Source organism: Dipteris shenzhenensis, chromosome 29 (assembly GCF_047967505.1).
Source record: "Dipteris shenzhenensis isolate YYH24624 ecotype China chromosome 29, Dip_SZ_1.0, whole genome shotgun sequence".
Taxonomy (NCBI): domain Eukaryota; kingdom Viridiplantae; phylum Streptophyta; class Polypodiopsida; order Gleicheniales; family Dipteridaceae; genus Dipteris; species Dipteris shenzhenensis.
The window spans coordinates 32,505,761-32,526,102 of record NC_141624.1 but is presented as its reverse complement, the minus strand read 5'-3'; the positions used below and the strand labels follow the sequence as shown (position 1 = coordinate 32,526,102).

The 20,342-nt window shown below is 42.6% G+C and overlaps 1 protein-coding gene and 1 pseudogene across 1 annotated transcript; both read right to left on the bottom strand.

Annotated features, from left to right (window-relative positions):
• Nucleotides 1–13,386: 13,386 nt before the first annotated feature.
• Nucleotides 13,387–20,034, bottom strand: LOC147882721 (putative glutathione S-transferase parC pseudogene; annotated as a pseudogene).
• LOC147882722 (palmitoyl-acyl carrier protein thioesterase, chloroplastic-like) lies at nt 15,482–18,825 on the bottom strand. The gene is made up of 6 exons (XM_087400937.1): nt 18,388–18,825; nt 18,005–18,138; nt 17,804–17,917; nt 17,488–17,656; nt 17,294–17,362; nt 15,482–15,969 (listed from the first exon to the last, which is right to left on the bottom strand). Exons 1-6 carry the CDS (start codon nt 18,805–18,807, stop codon nt 15,667–15,669), a joined length of 1,209 nt encoding a protein of 402 aa, XP_087257063.1. The 5' UTR covers nt 18,808–18,825; the 3' UTR covers nt 15,482–15,666.
• Nucleotides 20,035–20,342: the final 308 nt, after the last annotated feature.

The following is a 20,342-nucleotide window of genomic DNA, read 5'->3' as shown; positions in this document are numbered from 1 at the left end:
CATTCTCAAGCGTGGTGGGATCTATTTCCTTTGAGCTCACATACCTCACAAGCTCGCTCATCTTGTAAATACAATCTTTCACGTCCTTTGATGCACTACGTGAAATGCTAGTAGGTAGTATGAGTTGAACCCGCGAGGAGGTGGTTGATTAGTTGCTTATAGCTATTCACTCACAAATTTGAAAGGAAAAAGATATTATGCATATAAAATACTTACTTGGAGCATCTTGTGCCAATCATGAGATTTCAAGCCATATAATTGCTCTACACCTCTTTTCTTGCTCTTTGTAAAGGCTCCCTTCAAACACCTCATGCATAAAGTGGGAGTACGAATTGTAGTAATAGCACGCTTCACCGTCGCCATCTCTAGCTTTGATAACATCCACGGTGCACGAGGTAAAAAAACACGCCCATTTGGTCTCTCTTGAGGCCAAGCTTCACACATCCTCCCTGTGGTACGTAGATCCTCCCTTATGCCTGCCGAATCTCGTGTCCCATTCAAATGCTCCCAAATGGTAGATGCCACATTCTTGAAGATATGCATGGGATCGAGCAGGTGATTGATCTTGATGTGGGACCAATATGGTAAACGATAAAAGATGGAGTATCTAAACAAAATAAAGTGTTAGCATGCAATCTTCACTTTCAACCAATATAGCCAATCTTTACTTCTAGCCAATAGTTACAAATCCTTACCGGCTCATGCCAAGTGGTGGAGGAGTCGTGGATCCGTCCCAAATTCTCATCCAATCTCCCGCGGTGAGTGATTGTGGGAGGACTTCATTCCAAGGGGCAACATTTCTAGGATGATCAGGTGGGAGAAATCGATGGTGATTCTCATAGATGACCTTATTCAATGCGTCTGCCCATGAGGCAACTAGCGAAGGACCACAAACAGGACATGCATGGTAACCTGATGTAGTGAGACCTGAAACAATAGATGCAATTAAGAGTGGAAGGTGGGTTTAGGGTGCCACGTCCATAGCCTGGGAAGTCATGCATCGTCCACATCAAGACTGCTTTGCAGTTGAAGTCTCGTGACGAGGGAGGCCTGCTCACATCATGCACCTCGATACCTCTCCAAAGTATCTCTAGCTCATCAATCAAAGGCTCCACATAAACATCAGGGTTTTTGACTTTATGTTTCCCTAGAATTAGAAGGGACAGCATGACATGTCCTTTCTTAATAGCCATAGAGGGTGGAAGATTGTAATTCACCAATACCACTGGCCATACACTGTAAGACGTGCTTTTGAGACCAAATGGGTTCACACCATCCATACCCAATCCAAGTCTCAAGCTCCTAGGTTCTTCCTTGAAGCTTGGCCATGTGTCTTCAATATGCTTCCACGCAGGAGAGTCCGCGGGAGTTCTCCACTTGCCATCGGTTGATCGATGGGAGGAATGCCATGACATGAGCTCTGCAATAGATTTGCACTTGAACATATGTTGGATGCAAGGGATTATGGGAAAATGTCGCAATACCTTACGAGGCACATCCAAGGTTTTGAGATCTGCTCTATATCTTGCCTCTCCACAAGTAGGACACTCTCTTGCATTCTTATGTAGTCCACGAAACAAAACGCAATCGTTGACACATGCATGGATGCGCTTGTAATCTAATCCTCCAAGAGAGGTCACATGTTGCCTTGCCATATCTCTTGAGGTCGGTAATTTATTCTCCCTTGGAAGCATTTTACACAATAGCCTGCACGTGAAGACCATAAATGAGGAAAAGCATTCGAGTAATTGACCCACGCGTATAATTCATCATGTTTGCAAAATCGACTTTAAATTAAAGCTTACTTGAGTAATGCATTCAAACTTGCATTGCTCCATCCATAGATGGTTTGCAAGTTTAGTAACTCAAGGGAGGCACGTAGAACAGAGAATGTGCACCCCTCAAACAGTGGAGTCGATGCTGCGGTAAAAAGATCATCCTGCTCCATGCTATTATCCCTCGCTTGATGGACATATAAATCTTGCACCATATCATCAAACACCTCCTCCTCCACGGCTTCATGAGGTAATGGTGGAGGGCTACTATCACCATCACTCCATGCATCCGTAACGGTCCCTCCTGAAGATCCCACCTCATATCGCCGCCGCTTCGCCTCCTCACGACGGGCATAGGGTAACATGTGCGGGTGTGGCACTGCATCGTGTATCAAATTAAAACAGGATCATTATAACTCAAACATATGAACACCCATAGGTATCTCAATCAACCTTAACTTACAAATCCTTACCCTGTTTACGGTCACATCCCATTCTCCATACTTTGAGATATGATTTCGCGATGGTGGATATGGAGGGATTCATCCTCACTGGAGCTGCTTGTTGAAGATGGAGACATCCTACAAACAAACAACCCACCAAATTTGCTCTTCTTCAAATGCTTAGCTTAAAAACTCTATGTCGCGTCTAAATGCCCGTCTATCGTCGCGTCTACTGTCGCGTCTACCTGTGCGTCTAAATGCCCATCTACTCTGTGTATTTAAACGCGCCTCTAGACGCGCTAATAGATGCGCCTATAGACGCGCTTACTCTGTGTATTCAGACGCGACTATAGACGCGCTAATAGACGCGACTATACCCGCGACTTTTAAACCTGCTTTTCGGCGTGCCGCTCGCTTTGCTTTTCTTTTAACTACTTAAACTTCGCGAGCGGCTTTCTTCCTTCATTATTAGTAGTTCTATAGATTCGAAGCTTAAGAGAGAGCCTCCCTTACACACACAGTTCCAAGCTTTCACTCAAGACAAAGGGACCGTACCTACATAGCTTGCTTCCAAGCCTAAAGAAGAGGAGGAGTACGAACAAGGAGAAGAAACAAGTTTGGAAAAGAAAGATCCTTCCATACCTTTTTCCAAGTAAGTCCTTTTGAAGTTGTTCTTGCTTGCTCTTTCCAGTTTTGTACTTTTTCGCATCCACGAAATGCAGCATCTAGGTATGAGCGACACGTTCTTTTGTCGGGCGAAATGTCCTTTTTCACTTTTGAGTATTCTCGACTGTCGGAGCGCGTGTATACAGGCGTCTGAGGGCACGTCTAAACGCGCATCTACAGGCGCGTCTATTTGCGCATCTGGCTTGCTACAGACATGCACAGACGTGGATATAGACGCTCAAATAGACGATCTGTTAAACGGAAGTTTAAACGAATTGTTAGACGCGCTTTTAGACGCGCTGTTAGACGGATGTTTGGACGGGCTGTTAAACGCGCTTTTTAGCACACTGTTAGACGGGTGTTTTGACAATCTGTTAGACGCGGTGATAGACGCACTTTTACTTGAACTGTTAAACGCTCTGTTAGATGCGTTTATAGACGCGAAGATTAGACGGGTCTATAGACGCGCTCTGACAGAGCCTCTATTTTTTTTCCCCCCCTTTCTTCTCAGCTCCCAAAGTAATAAATTTGTTTATTTTTTTCCAGTTTAACATGTGGGGAGGAAGTGCTTCTAGCTCACCTGATCCGCGTGAATCGATATGGAAGGATTTATATAATATTTTAGGGCACCCTCCTAGTCCTGCGGAGTTATACGGGTACATGACGGGTACCCTTAACACTCCCCAGGAGTCGGCAGTACAGACTCCGAGCCACCCCACACTGCCTGAGATCACCCCAGCGGAGTCCGCACAGCCGTCTTATGCCCCGTCTTATGCCCCTTCCCCCGTACCGTCTTATGCCCCTTCCCCCATGCCGTCTTATGTCCCTTCTGCCATCCCGTCTTATGCCCCTTCCCCCATGCCTTCAGGAGGTCCTTCTGCCTCAGCGAGCCGTCGACGTACTCCCCAGCCGTCGAGACTCGGTTCTCCAGCTACGAGTGGTCAGCGTAGTCCTGCGCAGTCCCCAGCTACGAGTGGCCAGTGTACAAGCTCGACACGACAGGGTGGCAGGCGTAGTAGCAGGGAGAGCGGTGGCGGATGCATGGCACAATGCTTTGGGCCATGTGGCGGTGAGGCCGAGGATGATGATTCCGATGATTTAGACGTGCCTCTGGGTGATGGTACGATTTATTATGACATCACCCAGACAGGAGGCATCTTGATGGATGTGCGGGGAAAGGATGTAATGGCCTTCATGCGCTCTGTAATTGCTAACAATTACAGAGATTGCTTTATCCACTATAAAGACCACCCAAAGAGGTTGGCTGATGAGACCCTCGCTACTGTTCGCTCTAGGTATCCTAACCCCCCCAATCGCCAGTTCACAGATAAATGGGCCAAGTCAAAGATTGTTACAATACTTAGCAATAAAAGATCTTCCCTTAAGAGGCAGGCACTAGCGGAGCTTGCCAAACATGAGGTAGGTCAACCTCCAAGGGGCCCGCCCCACACCGCTCAGAAGCGTGAGTGGAAGAAGGCAATGAAGTCAGCGAGGGAGGAGCCCAGTCTGCAGCACGTGGAGGCACGAAGGATCCAGATGGAGGAGTATGGGAGCGCGCATTTTGGAGCAGGGGGTGTTGAATCATGGGAGGCCCAATTTGTAAGTATCGATCTCAAATTATATTGCTTATGTAGTTTATTAGGAGGTTGGTTGTTTCTTTGTACTAATCCCTCCACAAAGTGTATCGCGGTCATGCAGCTTGAGATCGTGGGCAGATACCCTACTCCAGTGGAGACAGCCTACCACTGCCACCATCGCAGAGGAGATACATGGAGGCACTTCTATGATGACGGGTTGATTACTGAGGAGCAGTATACCCGAGCGACTGGACATGCCCCTCAGGTATTTGAAAGTAATTAAATAATGCCAAAATTATAAGTAAAGATTTGATTTTTCATACATTGATATATGTTGTCCCTTGTTTACAGGGCGCCCCTGCACAAGACGACGAGGAAGACGAGGAAGGAGGTGCAGAAGGGAGCGCAGAAGGCAGCGCATCAGGGAGCATGGAAGGCAGCGAGGATTAGTCGTAGAAGTAGTGCTACTATTCTTTTTTGTACTTAAAGCCATTGGCTTGGCTTCGTGCCTCTTGTGTATAGACTCCTCTTATTTTTTGTACTTGAAGCCACATGACATGGCTTAGCTTCCTTATTTTTTGTACTTGGAGCCACATGACGTGGCTTAGCTTCGTGCTATATGTATATACAAGCACTTTTTGGGCTTTCAATTTTATTGCGTTTTGGAGTTGTAATATTTTATTTGGAATTGTAATTAAAATGAGGTTGGCTGTAAGAATTGAATTACAGAATGTGGATATGGGATTCTTGTAACTATATAGCATACACAACATACACAGTATTCTGTAAAATTTAAAAAAAAAAAAAAAGGCGCGTCTATCAGTGCGTTTACAAATGCGTTTATATTCGCGTCTGTCTGTTCGATATGCGTCTATACGTGCATCTATAAAAGCGTTTATTTGCACGTCTATTTACGTGTGTATGAGCGCGTCTATACGCGCGTAAGTCTGATATATAGACGTGCTAATAGACGTGGGTCTCCTGACGCACAAATAGACGCGCCCGTAAGTTTTTTATTTAGTTCATGAAACGCGTCTGTGCGCGCGTCTATGGGTGCTTTGTCTTGTTGTGATTTTGTGCATCTACATCAATCATCACATTTACTGGTTTATACCAGCTGCTCATCTCATCAAAAACAACATCTCTGCTCACTGTGAACTTACGTGTAGAAGGGTTATAGCATCTATACCCTTTCTGCTGCAGAGAATAACCAATAAAGACGCACTTCTCAGCTTTTGGATCCAACTTGGACCTCAACTCATCTGGCACATGGACATAGGCAATGCAACCAAAAATCTTCAGATGAGAAATATCTGGTTTCCTACTAGTATACATCTCCTCTGGCGTCATGCCATGTATTGCTACAGTGGGAGTCCTGTTCATTATATAGACTGCTGTAGCAACTGCTTCAGCCCAATAATAATCTGGTGAATCTTTTTCATTTAGCATAGCCCGAGATACCTCTCCAATATGCCTGTTTTTTCTTTCTGCAATTCCATTTTGCTGTGGGGTATGACTGCATGAATATTGCTACTTTATACCATGCTCCTGCAAGAACCTTGCAAACTCATTTGAGAGGTACTCTCCCCCTCCATCTGGCCTTAGGCATTTTATTTGCAGGCTTGTTTCTTTTTCAACCATAGCTTTGAAAGCTTTGAAGTGCCCAAACACTTCACTTTTCTTTTTCATAAAATACACCCACAGTTTTCTACTGAAGTCATCAATAAATGTGACAAAATAGTGACAGCCTCCAATAGATGCAGCTTTTGTAGTCCACACATCAGAGTGGATTAATTCCAATGGCTTTTTACTCTCTTGAACATGCCTAGGAAAAGGTTTCCTTGCCTGTTTCCCAAATTGATAGGCTTCACAAACCTTGTGCATTTCTGCAACCTTGAATTTAGGCAATCCTGCAACAATATTTTGGGCTAGCATTGATTTTAGTCGCTGTATATTAACATGACCAATGCGTTTGTGCCAGATATCAATATCTGCAACTACACCGGTCCCATGTGCAAACATTGCTGCACTCAATTCAGGCATGTCTGCATCCAACGTAAACATCATGCCCTTCTTCTTTCCTTTTGCTATCAAGCGACCGTTATTTTTCATATCCTCAACAAAGCATCCATGAGGATTAAATCTAACCTGCAAGCCCTGCTCAACCATTTGACCAACAGAAACCAGGTTCTTGGTGATGTTCGGGACATGAAATACATCAGACAAGTATTTCTTTTTCCCATCCTGCATAGACAAAGGAATTTTGCCAATCTACACAATAGGATGTGCAGTATCATCACCAGTATCCACAAATTGTGGTTTTTCCATTTTTCTTGCATCTTGCATCCATTTAGTGTGACCTGTCATGTGGTTTGATGCACCCGAGTCAACATACCACACATCATTACTTTCTTCTGCACTTGTTACAGAATTTGTCATATGCTGCACCATAAACAAATGCTCATTTCTGTCATCACCCTGTCTACTAGAGGATGCATAATTGCCTTGCTGCAATTTTCCATTCATAATGTCATTCTGCTTTTTGTAGCAGTCTTTAGCCATATGACCCATTTTGCCACAATAGTAGCATTCAACATTGTTGTTTGCATTTTGGCCTCTCTGCCATCCACCATGGCCTCTTTGGCTCCCCCTGCCTCTAGAGTTACCACGTCCTCCTGCATAGGACTGGTTTTCTTGCGTTTGCTGCATATTCTGATTTCTACCATGGCCTGCAGATTGTTGGCCTCCTCTACCTCTGCCTCTACCTCTGCCAGCATTTGAGTAGAAGACAGTTTCTTTTGAAGTTCCTGCTGAAGAAGATGCACCCCCATTTCTCTGCTCTTCAGAAATTAGAAGAGCAATCAACTCCTCAAAATCAGGAAAGTTTTCACGGACGGCAATGGAAGTCCGGAACTGTGCATAATCCTTTCCTAGACCATTCAAGGTCACAGAAACCAAATCGTCATCATCCACTGGCGACCCAATGGAAGCAAGTGCATCTGTAATTTTCTTCACTTTCATGTGGTAGTCATTCATGCTCAAATTTTCTCTCTGCACATTGTGCAACTCCTGTTTGAGTTGCATTTTCCTGGCTTGCGTATTTGTGCTGTACATTTTTGCCAAAGTATCCCATGCCTCCTTTCGCGTATTTGCATCCTGAATATGCACAATCATGGAGTCCGAAATGCTGATAGACAGCCAGTGCATAACTTTCCTGGCTCTCTCATGCCATCCTTTGAATGCCTGCATTTCCTGTTGACTAGGAACATTAGGAAGAACATGTTCTTCTTCATTTCCTGTAATGAATTCCCAATAGCCTTTTCCCATCAAGAAATTCGTCATTCTAAACTTCCATGCCTGGAAGTTGTTCTTGTCAAGCTTTTCAGTGACAATCTGTGAAAGAGAATTAGATGCCATTACAGAACACTGCAAAATATTCTGTCACTGCAAAAAAACACAACTTTTGCCACACACGGGCAGATCTGCAAAACTGACGAAAGTGGTATTTCACCACACAGTCACTTCCTAGTGACGATTTTGTATCAACAGGCAACAGGCATGAATCTATAACTCCCAATATCTCTGCACACAGGCATACGATGCAATTTCTGCGGCCACAGGAAACATTGATTGAGAATCCAGAGGCACCTTCTCTCCCTCGCGTGAGCTTCGACCCTCGGCCAGAAGCTCGGCTTTCCACCGACTAGCCGCGTAGTAGTGGTCGCACAGCAAAAAATAGGGCCTTTTTCTGAGTGCCTGTGAAGAACTTCCGCCTTCAAAACGGGCCCCAAAATGGCCTCAAATCGGAGCATATACTGCGCTCTCGCCACACCGCGAAGGGCGTCTCAATCTAAAACAGTGCACTCCTACACTTCTGGCTGTGCTACCTGCAGAGATTTGCTCCCAAACTCGAAATAGGAAAGCAACACTGGTCCTCTTACCAGGACACCACGAACTTGGCTTGCTTTCTTGAGCTCCTTACCACGAACAAGGCTCTGATACCATGTGAAGATTGTGGGAGAGAGGGAAGGAGTCTCACTTGCGGCTTTCCCACATAAACAATTGGGGGAATACACACAAAGGTGGAGGCTGAAAATAGTTTTCCTCTTCTTAGTTGTGTAAGCCAAAAAGAACTCAAATACAAAGAAATAGAAGAACCCTATATGTGGGTCTCAAACCAAACTCAACTAACTAAGGTGGCATACTAACTGAGCCACAAACTAGAGTAGATAAGGATAGCTGTCATCCAGCTATTATTCATGGGCGGTATACCAACCGCATCTCCAGCTAACAAGTCGGTGACATAAATCCATAACAGTCACCCTGGCATATCGCGAGTGGAGCTCGATATCTCAACATTTATTGGGAGAGACCCTCTCTCTTGGCTATAAAAGGAGGGGGCTATTCCTTGATGTAACATGCTTATTTTTGTAAAGCCACCTAGCTAGTACTTTGATTTCACCCCCATCCTTCCTTTCAAATAAAGCATGACTCTCTTCCCTTGATGTCTCCATCTCTACATTCCACCTCCCATCAAGCACATGCTCGTCTTCCCCCTCTTCCTTCCCCCTTGTGCCATAGTCCCCCTCTTCATTCCCACCCCTCTTAATCCCTTTTCCCCACCTATGTTAACACTTCTTCCCTCACGTTCCCTTTTCCTCCATGGCCCTCGAGCGTCGCCATGCCTAGTGCCTAGCCTCATGCCTTGATTTCTTTTCTAGTTAATTGTGTGTGTGTGTGTGTGTGTGTGTGTGTGTGTGTGTGAGAGAGAGAGAGAGAGAGAGAGAGAGAGAGAGAGAGATTGCAAATATATATGTTGTAACATCCATTTGTGAGGTTGTGCAACTCATCAAGTGAGTCTCACAATTAACACATAAATCTTTGATGTTTTTTGAAAACTACTAAAAATTTATTTTGTGTACAATAACACTATGCATAAGAATTTATAAATTTTAATGCTACTGACTAAAACATCAAAGTTGAGCATCTTCAAGAAACTAAAAATAAAAAATCTTCACCATGTATACAAAATTTCCAAATTTAAATAGTATGTTATTGACTTACAAAAGTCCAACACTATTATAAAAAATTATTATGATAATGCTACTTAAATTTAATTTGGGTTGATACAAGCCAATGAACACAAGCTACACAATCGATACATGATACTTTTTGGAAAGATAGAATAAAGCTATGTGAATGGATGCTTGACCATATGCAAGTGGTGATGATGCATAATAAATTAGAAATTCAAGATGTGGTGAGGGTTGTTCTTCTAAGGCCACTCCTTGTAACTTGGAAGGATTGGAACAAATAAGGGAGAAACAAGGAAAAACAGGAGCTTTGGGATTGCCTTGACAAATGGAACCAATAGAGATGTGCAACAAGTATCTGGCACAAAAAGACATGTGGACATCTCACCTTGAATGTTATGGCAATGACCCTTCATAAGTATATTTATTTCTTACTTTTTTGATTATTTATTGCATTTGGGTGATGAACTCTTTTCTTTTTATGTGAGTCTCTCATGAATGAATCTAGTTGGATGTAGCCTCATGTGGTTGAACACTTGCCAACAACCAAAGATGAGTATGAGTAATTTTTTACAGATAACACCAATAACCTTTTTGCAAAGCTAGAGTTGGAGGACATAGAACTCCATTGGTAACAATTGTTGCCATCATTATCTCACCCTAGGTTCCTAAGCTGATTTTTTTAATTTTTATAATGTTGCTTTTGTTGGGAAAAGTATGGTCAAGGGCTTGCTCTAAGGTGCATGTGTGCATCTAGGGGAGTCACGTGTGTGTGTGTGTGTTGTAGAAGCACATCTAGTGCTATGAGGTGTCTAGTGTGTGACCTAAGTGATGATGTAAGCCAAAGGCCCCCACATGGGAGGTTCCTTTGATTTAGGCCAGTCCCATTGATGTAGGGGCTAATGGCCACTAATATAGGGGAGGTGCCTACACCATCCTCTCTTTCTATATAATGGAGGACATTCCTTCATTCTAATACATGGATTTTTCCTCACTTGAGCTCTCTCTCTTTGTGCCATGATGCATCTCTTCTACTCCACACTCTTCTACATTTTGGTATCAGAGCTGGTAGGCTTTAGAGAACTCATTTTGGTAGTGCCACCTCATCATCTTCTTCCTTCCTCTTCAGAAATGGCTTAGCTCTGTTCTCCTCATCCCTTGCGTCTTTTGCCAAGCCCTCCTAGCTGAAGACTCTACCCTATGGGGCGCTCCTTTGGCTCAGAGCATTTCCCCCAAAGATGGAGTATATCACCTGCATATGAAAAAATGTGTAATTCTGCCTTTCTGCTCATCCATTGTCAGAGCCATTCTAGCACAAGCTGGTCCATGTCTAGAGCTTGCTACTGGTGAGTCTTGAAGGCCAATGCATGTTGGAGCAAGAAGAAATCAAGGAAAAGACAATCAAAGAAGGCGTAGCTCTCGCAGACAAGAAGGCACACTATTTCACCTATGCTCTGTGTTGGATCTACCTTGGTATTCAAGCTTTAGTTTTACAAAAAAAGCCCTCTCAAAATCTTCCTAGTTGTGTGAATTGTGCCCTCCAAGTTGAGCTAATCTTCTGCAAAGCATTTTTTATAGTTTTGGGCATTTGAGTCTCCATCTCATGCTGAGGCGGTGTAGATGTGGGAGGTGGTGTAGATGTGGGAGGCTCCATAGATGTGGGGGATTGAAGTAATGCTAAAGTATAGATCAGAGAATGCAATTTCAGATTGAAATTTAGTTGGGACTGATCTCTTGTCAAAATGCCAAGCTCTGAAGGTTCTACAACCAAAGGTAAAGGAAAGGCCACTGACTCTACTACACCTACAGATGAAAAAAGGATAGATAAAGCCTATGCAATAATTGCATTAGGTTGAATTGGGAGATGATTATGTACACCACATTTCAGATTTGGAATCCCCTTTTGAAGCATGGCATAAGTTAGACATATTGTTTGGTGCTAGCTCTCATACTTCCAAATTAAATCTAAAAATTAAGTTCTTTGAACTTAAAATGGAGGGAGATAATGTTGCTGCTCATGTCAACACTATGAGGAATCTTATGACACAACTAGCCTCAATTAACTCTCTTGTCACTGAGGATGATGCTATGGTAGTGCTTTTAAAGAGCATTCCTCAAGACTTTGACTATGTGGTTACTACTTTGAAGAATCTTCCTCAACCCACATTAGAAGGCATCATCAGTGCCTTACAAGAAGAGGAAAGAAAGAACACTTCAAGAACGGGAAAAATGCACACAGAAGCACTTGTAGTGAAGTTTTCAAAGAGCAAGTACAAGGCTTGCAAACACTGTGGGAAAAACAATCATCTTGAGAAGGATTGTTATGAAATCAACCCTTGCTCTTATTGTGGCAAGAATAATCACTCTGAAAAGTTTTGCAATGAGAAAAAGAGGACTATGACAAATATCGTTCAAGAGAGAACTCCATCAACAAATGAAGCATCCAACTTTGTGGCAGAAGACAAGGACTTTGCCTTCTGAGCAACTTGTCTTTGAATTTTTGTTTATCATCACTTGGTCAAATTTTGAGGTTCTCTACCTGGAGTAGTACTCCAAAACGAATTTCATGTGTTTTGTCTTTTTTAAATCACCTCTGGTCACCATATGATGTAGGCCATGTGATATGTGTTTGGTCTATCCCAATTTTGTAAACATTGACCCTTGGGCACCTTTGCTAGCATGAGATCCTAGCCATAGATTTATCCTTGACCACCATGAGATGGCCATGTGTGACCCCCATGAGATGGCATGAGAAACTATGTGACTGGATGAATCCTTGACATTGCAAGAGGCAAACCCTTGTGGGGGGGTATGTTGGGATAAGTATGATCAAGGGCTTGCTCTAAGGTGCATGTGTGCATCTAGGGGAGTCACATGTGTGTGTGTGTTGCATGTGTGTGTGTGTGTTATAGAAGCACATCTAGTGCTATGAGGTGTCTAGTGTGTGACCTAAGTGATGATGAAAGCCAATGGTGTTGAGAGATATGGTGCCATGAGCACATAGATTAAAGGCTAAGGTATGTGCTAAGGAAAGAATCAAAGTAGCCACCCTAGGATATGGACTACATGATGTGGAGATGTGGATCGAGGATATCCACAAGGAGAGATGTGGATCAGAGGATCCCACATGTGTTGACTATTCAAAGGGCACTCTCTATAAGAGGCCTATCATGTATTGTTGATAAGAAGGAAGAAATGCACATTCACTCAAGATTGTCTTTATGAGTCCAAGCTAATCTATCTTGGAACCTAATTGACTTGGGGTACATGTCATGAGCACTCTCTTCATCATGTTTGCACTTAGGTTGCATCCTCCTTAGATTAGTGTTTCATTAAAATGTTTTCTCATGACTAAGAGAGCTTGATCCCTTACTTTTACATGGTATCAGAGCTTAGTTCTAGCTCTCCTTGATTAGTTGCTCAGGGGGGTCACTATGTATAAACCTTCTATATCACGTGCGTTCAAGGCCTATATTTAAAATCCCTTATCTGTAAATTTTTTCATTAATAAAATGTACCCCTTTTCTATACAAATCTGTAAATTTTTTCCAAAACTATTTTAAATAGTCCCTTATGTATATTTATTTCTGTAAATTTTAGGAATTAAAAATATCCTTCTGTTGAACTCACGTGATAGGGTTACATATGATGAGTGACCTCCCCGAGATTAGTTGTAGGCACAGCTTAGGTACTCGTGGTGTCTCTTGACTAAATCTTCCAATTAGAGATTTGTATCCATCATGTTTGAGAGAGAGAGCGCTAGTCTTTTATATTTTGTTGTCTGACCTCCAATCTAGTAAAAACATTCTACACCTCATGAGCCTCCGAAACTGTATCCACAGCCCACGGTAGCTCCCACAACTATCCCGCAGATCCAGCACCTTCAAAGCCTTCAACATGCAAGCTCTAGATGACAGGCGTCACTTTGGAGCCAGTAATTGAGCTGTGTCTCATCCGAGATCTTTAATTTGCCTAGCGTCCCATAACTCATGAACCAGCAGATGAAAGGTGCTAGAGCAATGTCCACCAGACCAATGGAGTCTACCAGCTACATCGTGTAAAGCAGAGTCTAGTCTTGTGAAAACCTCGATGAAGTCTTTCTTGGCTTGTTCTTGGAGTTTGCCTTTGGGGCTTTCGATGATCCGGGCCCCCGCTTCATACACCTTCTTGTCTACATAATCATCCCAAAAGTGAGCAACGGCTTGCTGGTAAGGATCCTTAGGAAGGAATTCTTCTCAGAGGAGGGCCAAGCTTCATCGATGTACCGGACGATTATGAGGGACTTAGAGACAGCCTTCCCATTGTGAATCAAGACAATGATTTTCTTGTGGCTGGGGTTGGAAGAGAGGAGGAGCTGGCTCTTGTTCCCCAAGTCCTCCTCGTGATATTCATAAGAAATGCCTTTCTCCTTGAGGGCGACAAGAACACGCAAGCTGAACATACTAAGCTACTCCAATAGCTGCCAACGGCTCAATAACTACATCGTCAATATGCCTTCTACAAACTTCACGAAAGTGACTCCTCCATGCGATGCCTCAGCCTCGTAATAGCAGGCGACCTCCAACGGCTCCCGAATTGCTACCTCCAATGAAGAAGCTCTATGCAAAACTCTCCAGCTACCAACAAGCACCTTCAACTTGCTCCTCCATCTCCCAATACCTCGCCTCGCTCCACGATTAATAGTTGTCCAACAGCAATAGCTCCTGCATATACAAGGCACACAACAAACAAAGAGTGAACCAACAACTCTCTCCTCACAACAAGGAAGCAAGGAAGCTCCCACAATGGACTACTCCACCAAAATACTGAGCAATCAAGTGGCATGTTCCTACGTCACCACAATGATGCTCCATCTCATCGATGACTCCTAGCTCACAAACTTTCTGCATAAGCTTTCGAGACCGTGATGTGAAATCTCCAGAAGAAATCGCACACCTTTGCGAGCCATCGTGATTGCAATTCCTCTGTAGCTTCAAAGGTTTCTTTCTAAGGTTTCCTAAGGTTCACAAAAGTGACACATGGCAGATAAGGCTCTCACTATGGCTAAGGTCAACCTTTGTAAGCTTATGGTTAGGTTCAGTTGCTTGGACCATGGTTAAGTTTTCTTAGACTTGGGTTAATTCAGTTCGATTAGAAGATTACCACATCATCATAAGTGCCAACTAAGTTCACAAAAGCCCTTTTCCAAACATAGTCTTGTTGAATGGAAGGAGAGGACAAGTGTTGCAATCAGGACCAAAACAATTGATATAGGTCCTTGATCTCATTGAACTTAGATTGCCCATTATATTATGAGGCTATAGTAGTCTTTTTATTATGGTATAGTGCATTTGTACATTCTTTTGTCTCCCTTTTTATGCAGTTGAGTATCAATTTGTATCCCCCTTTCAAAGGTTTTTGTAATACATCTCACACTTGAAGTTTTTAATATCTACCTTTAAAGGGCCTTTTGTAACATTTTCAATTTACATATTTCATATCCTTTTTAGCATGCTACTTATGTGCACCTTAACGAATAACATGGCAACTTATAGTGAGAAATAAAATAGTGCTCAAAGTGATCCCATTCTATCTCCCAATTTTTTAAAAATTTACATAGCGTTAGTGATGGCCAATGAGCCATTTAATACAAATATCAATGCTATTACGCAAAGTATTGTTGTCACCAATCAAACTAAATATTAACGTTATTACCAACCCATTCTATCAGTGCAAATTTTGGCCCACTATGCTTCGAGAAACCATTGGCAATTGATAGATATATCAGCAATTCTGTATCAAAGATAATGTTGGTAGTTTTAAACTTAGAAAATTTTTATTTTCTTCACAAATTCTATAGGAATTTATGTCAAAATTTTGCCAATCTCTTGCAATATAATTAAGTTCCTCCCACCAAAGCTTTTATTAGCACTTTTCCATATAAATAATAAAAAAGTTCATGACTCTACAATTCCATTCAACACAAAACTTAAGCTTGATAATTATAATATTTTGAATATGAAAAAGTAAACATTTCATATTGCTTGGACTATAAGATAGTCACACGAGCCATTACACACTATGCAATGTACCCATGTTGATCCTTCCATCATTCCCACAAATCAAATGGACATTAGTTTTGAAAGTTATATTACTCACATGTTGCTTTAGGTAATCTATTAGTCGTTCACTATTAACTCTTGGGCTGCCACTCTGTTTTGCCACGTAAGACTTCACTCTTGGCATCTTGCAAGCGCAAAAGGTGTTCAAATTGCAATGGCATTAACAACTTCGACCCTCTAATGGAAATGGTGTTGGTTTCAAGAGGCATAGTTGTGGTCAGCTCTTGGTTGTGGTGGTACATGTCAAGGGAAGTATCAAGATTAGACCTTGGTCTCGTTAAAGAGGTCACAATGTCAACACGGCTACACTCCTTTTTATATTCTAGGATGATGCTTTTGAGGTCATACGAGACCCGTAACCATTCTGGAATACTCTGCATCCATATAAGCCATTGTTAGCAAAATTCCCACACCCATTTGCATGAATGGAAAAAGAAGGTAGGTCTGATAACTTTGACATAATAGAGTTACATAAAATGTAGGACAAAGAGTGCTCATTTTTCTTTTCCTAAAAAGATGTAACTATAAATATACGATCCACAATAATTACATCATACCTTGGCCTTGCAAATGGTCTATCCACGGTCTATCAAATGTGCATGAGACATGGTGGCCTACTGTGCTAATTACGAGCAAGGTGACCTCGATGCTCTCATCGAAACCTTCTTGGTGAAAACATGGCTTCCTCCGACCATGCCCCTTGCATGAATTCACTATAGAAGGTGCAATAATGGTCCAATGTCATATCCTAGAGTGCACTCTAATGTAGAGGTGAAATAATGGCTCAACAAATCAAATCGTGTCATCATAATACGCTACTTTATGTCGATATCGACCATATCAAGAGAAAGAGCCTTTGAAGAAAGATTTAATATTTGTGTCATGTCATTTTGCAAGGACTTGCAAGTTGCTTAGTGTGATTTTGCACTTGTTATCTGTTTTTTAGCACTAGGAAGACTTGGATCCCCCTTTGTGTGATTTTCCAAGTTCAAACTAGACCTATTTTTCAAATGCCTTTTTAAAGAAGCTCCTTGTATGGTGTGTAGCTTTGTTTAGCTGCTCTCTCTCTCTCTCTCTCTCTCTCTCTCTCTCTCACACACACACACACACACACACACACAACTGTTCTCTCTCTCTCTCTCTCTCTCTCTCTCTCTCTCTCTCTCACACACACACACACACACACACACACACAAAATTATTCTCTCTCTCTCTCTCTCTCACACACACACACCCCAAAAAAAAAAAACCTGTCTTTACTTCTCTCAACCCTTTCTCCCATCCTGCCCATCAATTGCCTTGTACATAATTAATTTCGCAGCCAAAAAAGCACAAGGCAATGCCTACGCTCTTATTCAGGCAATATTTTTGCAAGCCTATCTCTTTAGGAGACTTAGTAGAGCTAAGTAAAGAATTAGATTCTCCTTTGTGTAATTTTTCTTAAAGTTCATTGAGTTGGGCTTCTGCAATATATGGAGATCATTCTTCCAAGGCGGCTAAAACAGCCTTTCAAATAGCCAAACACCTTTAAAAAATTGTTAGCTTCCTCTAAGCACTCCTTAACACTATATTCATGTGAACTTGTTTTGTAATTGAGTTGAGTTGAGTCTAGTATTTGTTTCTCGGGGCAAACTCTAGTATTTGTCCTCTACAAGGCGTTGCTCTCAACCAGTGCGAGAAAGAAAGACCGGGCCTTACCTCAAGTAACCAGCCTATGTACTTGACATGATTTACGTGTTGATTCATATCCACGTCCTGAAGTTGTGGCTGCGGTTCCACTTGGGCCAAGAGAGTTAGTTCAGGGTCCAACCCATTGTACCATTAGCTCAAGAACCACGAGATTCAGACCTCATTGCCTCAACTTCTAAGTATTTAATGAGAAACACACTTACCACTAGCCCAGTCTTGATGTAGGGAGCAGAGTTGTCGAGCATTGGTATCCTCGTACAAGACTGCTCTTCAAAAGCAGATCTATCCACAAACACGGTAGAGATCTCTTCTCTAACTTCGTCCGGCATCTTGGACAGCCTCCTCAGTTCTTGATTCATCATGGCCCAATTGCTGTGATATATACGATCACCCACTCAAGCAAAAAACTCATAGTTAGCTCAACGTCCGATTAAAGAGGACGATGATATAAGGTCTGAACAGAGCGCACCGCCGCATGATACTATTGGTGTTGCTTCAGCCTCCATTCGTTCACCTTACCTGGTTGCTCGCGCAATAATCTCACAGGTGGACACATCACGAACTAAGAAGTCTCGCCGCATACCATGCTTGCCAGAGCCGCTGACCCAGGAGTCGATCTCAACAGCCTCCCCCCTGCAATTACGTAAATGAGTTGAATCGCATTGCTTCTCGTTGATGGCGTGCATTTTGAAGCCACGAGGATTCAAAACTTTCTTGTACCAGACAGGGTATCGCGTTACTTGGATTTGCATTTTAGTGACAATCCAGATAAGCCCGTTCTGCATCATTGCATGTGTCCTTCCCATTCCATCTCCCACGAAATCGAGCATGCCAACATGATTCAGCGCCGTTTCCTGCGAGTAAGCCCCACAAAAGGCACTAAGGGATGAGCATCCGCTTGTAAGCAATGTAACCGCAAATGTCACTTTTCATGAATCTCCTCTCTCTCTCTCTCTCTCTCTCCCTCTCCCTTCAACTGTAGAATATCCGAAAAAACAGAAGACGCCACATCCTTAAATTGAAAGACGAGCCTCGAGCCCCGTAATGATCGTCAATGACAAACTAAAGAGGTTTACGTTTCAATCGAGTGGAAGAGGGATCACCTGAAAAAGATTTGTAATCGTTTCAATGGAAGCCTTCTGGTCGGATCCCACCTCGTATGAACGGATAACAAATCTTTGACGGTAGATCAACGCGTTGTCCACTCGTACGAAACTTCCGGCACCATAAGGATGCAACGGAATGCGGCGCTTGCAGGTGGCCTGCTTCACGGGTAATGCTGTCTGCAGCTGGCCTACATCGGTTGAAGTGACGGGCGAATCGTGGGAAGGTAGTGGCGACAGGAGCGTCTCCTTGGGTGGTGTCGCCGCATTATAAGCAGCATGAACGGTGCATGCCAGTGAGCCGGGCGAGGGAGCAGATGGCACCTTGAGGCTGAAGGAGTCGAGGGTGGTGCAGATGATGCGTTGAGCTGATGCGGGAAGGAGAAGCTGGGCGTAAGGCTTACTGTAGAAAGACGACATAGCCGCTACTTCTAAGCTTGAAATGTGGTTGAAGACGGTGTACTATCGTTTACATACTTATAGTCAATCAGTTACCTCAGGTATACCACAGCTATGGATCTTTTCTTTCTTTCTTTTTTTCCGCGCAAAAAAGAAATTTTATTAATATAAAAATAAAACTCCAGCATAAGCTCAGCAGCCGCGTAGGCAACAAGTGAAAGAAATGAATTGAGTTTTATCATTTACGCCTAGGAAAAAAACAGCAGTAGTAGAAGAGAGGAAGGAGGAAGGATTACAAGTGGTGTGCGTGGAGGTTGGGAGTAGGGGGAAGAGAGAGAGAGATTGGTTGGGAGTAGGGGGAAGAGAGAGAGAGAGAGAGAGAGAGAGAGAAGATTTCAAGGGAGGGAAATAGTAAGTGAAACTTTGACCACTTCAACGCCTTGCATGAATTTTTGAAATTCAAAATCCCAATAAGATCTACCCGACGGGTAGGCCAAAAAGGTCTCCCCACTGCATTTAAGTTTTCTCAATCTCAACTAATCTCAACCACATATTGACATGGATGTAGGGCATGGAAGAAAAAGAGACAGACAGACATACATAGACAGACAAATAGATAGACAAACAATTCAAGATGATGATTTTAATTCTTTGTTTTTTAAGAAAGAAGAAACATCTTCTATGGTATCTCAATTTACGAAATTCCGCTCAAGGGTCTATCATAGTCTCACAATTTACGAAATGCTTAGAAAGGGCTTGTCAATATTTGGTATAGTTTAGTAACTAGTTGAGATTGAGAAAACTTAAATGTGGTAGGGACAGGGTCATCTTTACTTGTTGAAAATGCTAACCCATGGCCTACCCCTACCCTGTCCCTACCACATTTAAGTTTTCTCAATCTCAACTAAACTATTGGCAAGCCCTTTCCAAGCATGGATGTAGGCCGAGAAGAGTACATGCGCACATGAGAGAGAGAGAGAGATGATGGTTTAAATTCTTTGTTTGAAAGAAGAAGGGTCTATCATGTTCTCTTAGTTTACAAACATATATATTTAAATACGCATCCAACAAAGCTTTTCCTATGTTTTCTTTGATCTCTTAGTTTACAAAAAGATATATTTTAATATGCATCCAGAAAGGCTTTTCCTGTGCTTTCTTACTCAATTCAAAATAATAACTTCTAAATTTCTTGAGGTTTGAGTTTCACGAATGCATGACCCACATGCAAAGACCCATTTTGATATCCTTTAAGACTACATCGGTTCTAAAATTTGAGTCCTACATGTGTAGTTTGATACCATACTACAAATAATAAGAACTCAACTACCCCTCCATTCCTTTCTACCCATCTGTAAGCCATTATGCTTGAAGGGGGTTGAAGGTACCTATTGTTGGTTGCTTTTTAATCCTCTTTCTAAGATGTAACTTGCCATCTAGTGCTCTCTTTGTCTTTGAGAATAAGGACTGAATTCCTTTCGTCCTTAGTAGTCTATGTGTCCATCTATAGGCCATGTTGCTTGAAGAATTTCTTGAAAGAGCCTTAAAGTTATCTATTC